Source organism: Pungitius pungitius, chromosome 21, assembly GCF_949316345.1.
Source record: "Pungitius pungitius chromosome 21, fPunPun2.1, whole genome shotgun sequence".
NCBI lineage: Eukaryota > Metazoa > Chordata > Actinopteri > Perciformes > Gasterosteidae > Pungitius > Pungitius pungitius.
In genome coordinates, this window is record NC_084920.1 from 326,336 (window position 1) to 335,383 (window position 9,048).

Sequence of the window (9,048 nt, forward strand, 5' to 3'; positions counted from 1 at the left end):
TGATTGCTCCCCAGGTCTTATACGGTCACGCCTCCTCGCCAACAGCCAACCAGCACTGCACACCTGTAAGCCATGAAAAAAACAAAACACTACCCCCACTCACAGTTAAAGGCATAGAGACAAAACATGGGGACATGTAACAAATAGGTAAAACATTATTATAAAAAAATATATGTAAGGTCAATATATATAATATAATATATATATTATTAGGGCCGGGACTCGATTAAAAATATTAATGTAATTAATTAGAGGCTTTGTAATTAATTAATCGAAATGAATCGCATTTTAATTGCATAAATATTTGACCTGAGAACAGTGAGAAGTAATTTTTTTCACATGGATTTTTATTTTTGTTCAACCAATTCACACAAAAGTGTAGAAATAGCATATTTAGAAATATAGTACTTTCAGAAATTCAGGTAGTCTATAGGTAAGTAGACCTTCTGTAAACTAGGTTTTTTAAGTAGACCAATACTTTCAAGTACATTCAGAACATTTTTTCAGACGTGGACTTAGTTACCCTGGTCCTTAAACCAGTCATCTGGTGCAGTGTGGGTTGGGTGTGGGTCCTTGTACGTCCATGCTAGCTGCTAGTTGTGTTGCGTTGAGGTGATACTTGAGGCTCGATGTGAATTCCTTGTTGCACAGCTTGCACATAACCACGCTCTTATCGACGCTTCCATCCGTGTGTTTATTATAATAAGATTTCCCATTCACGGGGCCACCCGACACGGTCTCGTCAGCTTCTTCGTTCATGTTCACTGTGGTTTGTTGTTGTCTGAAGTCATGAACGCTAGTTGGTGCTCCAGTATAATCGGTCCTCCGAAACTCATCCAGTGAGAAACGTTCCGCGGTGCAAAAAATAAGTGTAAAAATGCGTAAAAAATGTTTGTGTTATTTTTTGTGTAATTAATTAATCTTAATTCACATTGTCATTAATTAATCGTAATTAACGCGCTAAAGTCCCGGCCCTAGTCTTAACATTTTAGACACAATTGATTGTTAGACCTGATGATGGTGCAGGATGAGAGGATCAACAGGGTTATTTCAACAAATATGAATGTGTTGTCACATGATGAGACTGAAGCCAGCAGAGAATCCCCCCCATTGACCCTCCCTGCTTGTGAGTCCTGTCATTATAATCAACTAACAGTGATAAAAGAGACGGGACCCATAAACTAATATAATATCAAATAGATATATCACAATTGACTTCTAAGTTATACAACCCGTCTGATAGTTATGATCCATAAAGAGGCTCCGGTGAGAGACCTTTGGAGTGAGAGGACCGTTTATCTAATAGATAACGGCTAATCCGCTCCAACGCAAAACACACTTTGTGTTTTACACTGCAGGTAAGTTCCATGGGCTCGTTTTCACACCTTATGATTCATTTCAGTCTGAACCTGGGTCGGTTTTCTTTGAGTAGAGTGTCTTTGTGTAGCTCAGTGGGAACAGATTTTAGATCTTATGGCAGATTCATCCAGAAAAGAACAAATGGACATTAACGCTCACCCGGGTGTCCCCCCAGCGCCGGCAGCATGGCCTCTCTGTCTCTCTGTCGTCGAGTGTCTGCTTGCGAGGCGACGCTGGCGGTCCTATTGGTCGTCGCGGCGCTGGTGAATGTGACACTGATCGCTCTGATGGCGACCTGGAAGACACATACAGGTGAGGTGCTGATTTATATTTGCAAGCTTTAGATTAGATCTTCATGAATGTTCAATCAAAGTAAATGAAGCGACAAACTGATGCAAAGATGCAAAGAACGATCATTTGTATTAAAAACTATCGTTAAGCGTTATTGTCCTTTAGAACAAGATCCCTTCTCTGCTGTCCTTTCAGATCCTCCCAGTCCACAGGACAGCCGTTACCTCATCGGAGTGGGCCGAGCTGACTGCACCGGGCCACCAGCTGATATCCCTTTGGTCAGTACCAGAACGTGCGCGGGACAATAACGACCTCCAGGTGTCCATGTAGAGACAATAACGACCTCCAGGTGTAGAGACAGTAACTGGCAGATATGCTGTTAATCTCCAGTGATCCGGTCTTGCATGCAGGCGGGGGGTTCCTGTGGGACTGGGCGTGTTTGTACAGTTCATCTGCTTTAGTCTGAGACCACAAACACTCGGTTCCACTTGTGTCTCAATGACCTGAACTGTATCGCAAGGGGCAAAACGCAGAATCGGTCGGAACTCTTTCAGCAACAAGGCGCTGCTCCATTCTACCTGAGGAAGGTTGGTTCAGGGGTCTCTGCATGGACAACTGGTGGAGGTCTCATGGTGGACCCAGAAAAGGCTGGAGGGATTATACATGGTTAGGGTTAGTAACGTCTTGGATGCTCAAATGTGGTGCGTGTGTGTGTTTAGATGGGTTATGCGAACCCTGAGCAGACGGCCGCAGGCATACACACTCGCCTGTACAGCCGAGCCTTCATCATCGATGACGGGAGGCGGAGAGTCGTGTTCGTCACTGCGGACGTAGGAATGATATCACAGAGGCTTCGTCTGGAGGTAAACACATGAACAATAACGATAAACTTTATTAATCCTGCAAAGTTAGATTGTTTACAGGTTTGAGCGTGTGTGTGTGTGTGTGTGTGTGAAGGTTCTGCGGGCACTGCAGGTGAAATATGGGGACCTCTACCGCCAGGAGAACCTGGTCCTGAGTGGGACTCACACTCACTGCGGCCCGGCCGGGTACTTCCAGTACACCCTGTTCATGGTCACCAGTAAAGGCTTCATGAAGGCGTCCATCAAGCCGCTGGTCGACGGCATCGTCAAGGTGTGTGTGTGTTACTGATCGGATTCTGATCAGAGCCTCCATACCTACTCGTCCATTCCCCCCTCAGAGCCAGTACTTGTTGGTTCCAGTGAATAGACACGGCCCATGTGTGAACATGTGTTGTTAAGCTAAACATTGTTTTATAGAATGTAGACATGTACAAATACAACATAAACCTCTCTAGACAGTAGACGGCCGGTCGTAATCTGACTCCTTATTGAAGAAGTACTGTTGTCTCGGTACGGTTAAATGTATTTATCCTTTAAATATTTTCCAGAGTATAGGAATAGCCAAATATATCCTTAAGCAGTACTGTACATCTGACACTATGACCTTGTTTCCAGAGCATAGACATAGCCCACCGTAACATGAAGCCAGGCAGGATTTACAGGAGCAGAGGAGAGCTGGACCACAGCAGCCTGAACAGGAGCCCTCACTCGTATCTGAACAACCCGAAGGACGAGAGAGACAGGTACTCAGAGACAGAGAGACAGGTACTCAGAGACAGAGAGACAAGGGTACTCAGAGACAGAGAGACAGGTACTCAGAGACAAGTAGTCAGAGAGAGAGACAAGTAGTCAGAGAGAGAGACAGGTACTCAGAGAGAGAGAGGCAGGTACTCAGAGACAGAGAGACAGGTACTCTGAGAGAGAGACAAGTAGTCAGAGATAGAGACAGGTACTCAGAGAGAGAGAGAGAGACAGGTACACAGAGAGAGAGAGAGAGACAGGTACTCAGAGAGATATATAATTTGTATAGTAGTGCATATTATACTATTATAGAGTACATATTCCTGTACGTTTTGGATCCCTCAGGTATCAGTGGAACACAGATAAACAGGTGGTGGTGCTGAAGTTCACGGATCTGGACGGAGACGGGATCGGTATGCTCAGGTAATGAACATCGTATAGAATAAAAAGAATAAGAAATAAGAATAAAATTGTACATGATAATTATGAATAATAATGCCAACAATAGTAAATAAATAATACATTATAATACAAATTAAATTAATAGTAATTTATATATAAATACATGTAAATTAATAATAATGACATACCTAATTATAATGAAAAATAATAATAAGATATAATAACAATATGATAGTAATACAAATAACTTGTATTAAAGTTATTTGTATTAAATAATATTAATAAATAATGATAATGAATGATAATACTTATTAATACCAATTAATACAATATAATTTACAATAACAATAAAATCATGAATAATTCTAATAATGAACAATAAGTCTTAATCATAACACAACATAAATGATGAAACTATTAATAATATATGGTTACAGTAAAAACAGTATCTCAGAATGAATAACGTAAAGTCATCTCGTCGCCTGCAGCTGGTTCGCCGTCCACGCCGTCAGCATGAACTACACCAACCGCATGGTGAGCAGCGACAACATGGGCTACGCCTCCTACCTGATGGAGCAGGACAAGAACCGGGGACAGCTACCTGGACAGGTGACAGAACTCACCAAACGCCTCAGAAAGTCTTAATGTGAAAGTCAGCAACTGGAAGTGTGTGTGTGTGTGTGTGTGTGTGTACCTCAGGGCGGCTTCGTCGCTGGTTTCTCCTCCAGTAACCTCGGAGACGTCAGTCCCAACACCAGAGGACCTCGATGCATGAACACTGGACTGCCATGTGACTACCTGAACAGCTCCTGTCCAGTAGGAGGGGTAAACATACATACACACACACACACACACACACACACACACACACACACACACAGTAATCATGAAGTGTGTGTGTGTCTTTCAGACTAAGATGTGTAAGGCGTTTGGACCTGGAGAGGACATGTTTGACAGCACGAGGATCATCGGACACGACATCTACAGGAAGGCAAAGGTCTCGCCTCTCTGTCTGTTTGGTTTAGTTCAATGGTTTATATCTGTGCTGTAGTTGATTCTTGTATTACCCACATAGTGGGACACCAAGATGCCACGTTCCTTACGTGGACCCGAACTCGGGTCCCCACAAGGAACCCTCGATATCTCCAGGTCTGTTCTTTCCTTCTGACAGATTGTGTGTGTGTGTGTGTGTGTGTGTGTGTGTGTGTGTGTGTGTGTGTGTGTGTGTGTGTGTGTGTGTGCAGGAGCTGTACGCCGTGGCGGTGGAGGAGGTCGTCGGCTCCCTGCAGGCGGCCCATCAGTGGGTGAACATGACGGACGTCACCGTTCAGATCAATGACACACATGCGGTCAGCGGCCGTGACGCCCATCCACCAACAGTTTCCATTCACAAAAACACACATTTTGTTGAGCTTGGGAGTAACTGGTTATGTTATTAGTCAATGTTATAGTAGGTGAAATCAAGCATTCTGATTGGTTGAGAGTGAGTCATGGGGTGTACTGTATTGAGCCATCATGCACCGTACATCTGTTTACGTTGACCTCAGCATTCCGTAGCAGTGCACACTCAAAATAACTCAAAATAACAGATTTGTCACAAACATTATTTGTTATTTTAGTTTTTACCTCAGTGGCGGTCGCTGAAAAAAAGAAAGCAAATGACAGTTTTAGGGCAATGTGAGCTTTCGAAATCGATGGAGGGCAAGAGGACAATTTCAGTGGATGTCATTAGCGGTGTGAATGAATGAGATTGAGTGCGATACCTTGCAAGGTGACCTGGGGTGTTTTTGGAAAATGTACAAATTAATGCTGATCTCCTAGCTAATCAATCAATCAACCAACTTCTGGTGCTAGGCTGACAAACGCGATGTTGCTGTTTCTCTGTTGCATAGCAACAGCCACACGTATAAGGACTATTTTCTCTCTGCTACTGAAATGCGATACACAACGTTTGGAGGCCACAACTATTTTGTGCTGAAAGGCAGCTTTTTACTTACTATTTATAATGTCTCTGGCGACCGTTTTATAAAAGCATCAAGGCACTCGAGGCAGTCCTTTATCGTTAATAATGTTACAGTTCAAAGGTTTGCCAACATCTTTGTACAGCCTCCCATACTAATTGCTTAATTATGGTGTGGCTGAGAGGAAGGGTCACATGCTTACATAAACGTACATAATGATTAACAGTTTGAACATTAACTTGCAATAAGAGTCGTAACAGATTCATGCTGAAGGTTAAGGACCCTTAACAGCTTTACTTTGATCAGCTGATAGTCAAGATTGTTTGGATTGTTGATGGATTATCTGTGTGCATCAGGTCAGCACCTGTAAACCAGCTCTGGGTCACAGCTTTGCAGCAGGAACAACCGATGGAGGAGGAGATCTAAACTTCACTCAAGGTAATCCTCCTGTGGTTCTACTATGATAGTCCTGTGGTTCCACTACGATCCTCCTTCGGTTTCACTATGATCCACCTGTGGTTCCACTATGATCGTCCCGTGGTTCCACTATGATCCTCCTCTAGTTCCACTATGACCCTCCTGTGGTTTCACCATGACCCTCATGTGGTTCCACTATGAACCTCCTCTTGTTCCCCTAAAGTTCTCCTGTGGTTCTTTCACTAGGCGCTGTGGAGGGTGACCCCTTCTGGGACAGGATCAGAGACGCCCTACTCGGCGAGCCGTCCAATCAGACGCAGGAGTGTCATCATCCTAAACCCATCCTTTTTAGCACAGGGGAGGTGATGACATCACGGATAGAAGCCTTCTGCGAAGGTTCTAGATGATGTGAAGATAGTGGAGGTTAAATGTATGTGTGTGTTTTTGTGTGTGTAGATGAACTGGCCTCTGCCGTGGCATCCTCAAATTGTGGACGTTCAGATCATCACCATCGGCTCTGTTGCCGTGGTAGCGGTTCCTGGAGAGATGACGTAACGGCACTCCACTAATACTGATGAAAATATTTAATGTCAATGCGCATCATCCTTCATCAGATTATATATTCTTTTGTTCATATGAAAGTAACAATTGTAGTGGAGAACAAAGTAATATATGGACCTCTGACAACAAATGTAGTACAGTAAAAAGTATTATGTGTACCTCTGAGATGTAGTACAGTATAAAGTATTTACCTTTTTATATATAGTGGAGTACAGATAAATAAAGAGCAGGAAATACTAGTACTAGTTGTAGCACTAGTTCAAAATATCTAGGGTTTGTGTATTTGTGAGTCCATGGCTCCGCCCATGTCATCACACTAATGAATCCGTAGCTAGGTAACCCCGCCCCTTTTCCCTCTCACAGCACCATGTCAGGGAGGAGGTTACGAGAAGCTGTCAAACAGGTGAGACACAACGTGAACTCTAACGCTGCTCACCTGCGACAGGTAGGCTCACTGTGTGTGTGTTTGTCAGGAGCTGGAGTCTGAGGGGGCATTCAAGGACACCGAGGTGGTGCTAGCCGGCCTCAGTAACATCTACACTCACTACATCACCACCTATGAAGAGTACCAGGTACCCCACCGCCGAGGCTCATTGGAAATGAAGTGTTCAGAGTCTGCTGCTACACAGTTTCAAAGAAAGCAAGGTAAAATACACAATACTCGTCACTCAGGTGCAGCGGTACGAAGGCGCGTCCACGATCTACGGCCCGCACACGCTCAGTGCGTACCTGCAGAAGTACCGAGGCCTGGCACGAGCCATCGCACAGGTGGGACTCACCTTTCTGAAGGAGCTCTGACGATGTCATGAGTTTACAGGAGATTCATACTGCCTCTACGGAATGTACATCAAACCCCAGTATAAACCGTTAAAGTACTGATACCAATGATGTTAGAAAACTACCACAGTAAAACTACAAATACCACACAGGGAGAGTATTCTACAGTGTGAGTACTAATACCACACATAGGGAGTACTACAATGAAGGCACTCACATGTGTTCCCAGGACAAAGTCTCGGAGCTTCCTCTCGGTCCTCCTCCTCCGTTCTTTGAGAAAAACCTCTTCAACCTGCTTCCTGCTCCACCTGTGGACAGAGCACCGGAGAACAGCAGCTTCGGGGATGTCCTGCAGCAGGTCTACCCCATCTACAGACAGGTGAGGGAGCGTCCCTCAGGGCTCCGTACTGGGCCCAGTATGTTGACAAGTTCAATACATGTACATAAGAGTTTTAATGTGTCCTTCAGGGCGAAGTTGTCTCTGTCACCTTCGTGGCAGGAAACCCCCGAAACTCTGGAGACATCGTAAGAGAAACACTTGTCTCCGTTGTCTTGATTCCTCGTTCCCCTTCCTCTCTCACCTCCTTGCTTCCCTTAATAGTGTTCCCCTTCCTCTCTCACCTCCTTGCTTCCCTTAATAGTGTTTCCTTTCCTCTCTCACCTCCTTGCTTCCCTTAATAGTGTTTCCTTTCCTCTCTCACCTCCTTGCTTCCCTTAATAGTGTTTCCTTTCCTCTCTCACCTCCTTGCTTCCCTTAATAGTGTTCCCTTCCTTCACAGAGAGATAAAACCTTTGTAACTGTGGAGATTTATGACAACAGAACTGACAGCTGGGAGATTGTCCACACCGATGCATCATGGGAGACCAGGTAGGTCCATGTGTGGTCTGTTCGATGTGTGTGTGTGTGTGGGGGGGGGTATTTACTATTAATACCCTTGTTGAATACACTATTACAGTAAATGGTCTAATACAAGAGTGTTTACTGTTAAAGTACAGTAGAAATACTCTTTTAGAGTAAAGGCTCCTTCAGTAAGTATTTCATTGTATAAATGAGTAAACTGAAGTAAACTGTGACTGTACTATTATTTATTCTTTTAGATGTATATCGCCCAGGCTGACAATGAACTCTTTGTCTCAGGTTCCACTGGCTGAAGGGATCGAACCAGCAGAGCAACGCCACCATCGAGTGGCACATCCCCTTCGTGGCCCCCTGCGGCTCCTACCGGATCAAACACCTGGGGCACTACAAGCACCGGGTGGGCTGGCAGACCCTCGCCTCGCCCTACGAGGGGACGTCAGACGTCTTCAGGGTCACCGGCAGCACCTACTAGCAGTGAGGTCACAGCGAGGTCACTGTGAGGTCACCACTCCGGATCCCGAGGACAGGACATAGAGAAACAACTTCATTCTGCTTTGAAACCAGTGAAATCTAAATGTGTATATTTCAAACATTAAATAAAAAGAGACACGTGACAATAGAATGTTAAAATGATGAAAGTATACGTCTTATAATGAAATCCAGAAAAGAACCAAAAAACAAGAAGATGGCGACGACGGCATAACGTGGTCAAATCTACAACCATACACCTTTTAATTAAAATAAAACAATACGTAAACGTTCAAATGTCTATATCTTTAATCTCACAGGTCATAATAAAAAAACACAATATTGTGTT

At 44.2% G+C, this 9,048-nt stretch overlaps 1 protein-coding gene across 1 annotated transcript; it reads left to right on the plus strand.

Annotated features, from left to right (window-relative positions):
- The first annotated feature begins 1,333 nt into the window (after window positions 1-1,333).
- Window positions 1,334-8,994, plus strand: asah2 (N-acylsphingosine amidohydrolase 2). The gene is made up of 21 exons (XM_037463605.2): window positions 1,334-1,358; window positions 1,535-1,671; window positions 1,846-1,928; window positions 2,370-2,513; window positions 2,608-2,784; window positions 3,129-3,256; window positions 3,600-3,677; window positions 4,145-4,265; window positions 4,356-4,481; window positions 4,567-4,653; window positions 4,901-5,005; window positions 5,974-6,055; window positions 6,281-6,396; window positions 6,491-6,585; window positions 6,959-6,998; window positions 7,069-7,167; window positions 7,268-7,363; window positions 7,602-7,751; window positions 7,841-7,897; window positions 8,152-8,240; window positions 8,511-8,994. The coding sequence occupies exons 2-21, from the start codon at window positions 1,545-1,547 to the stop codon at window positions 8,701-8,703; spliced, it is 2,193 nt and encodes a 730-aa protein (XP_037319502.1). The 5' UTR covers window positions 1,334-1,358; window positions 1,535-1,544; the 3' UTR covers window positions 8,704-8,994.
- Window positions 8,995-9,048: the final 54 nt, after the last annotated feature.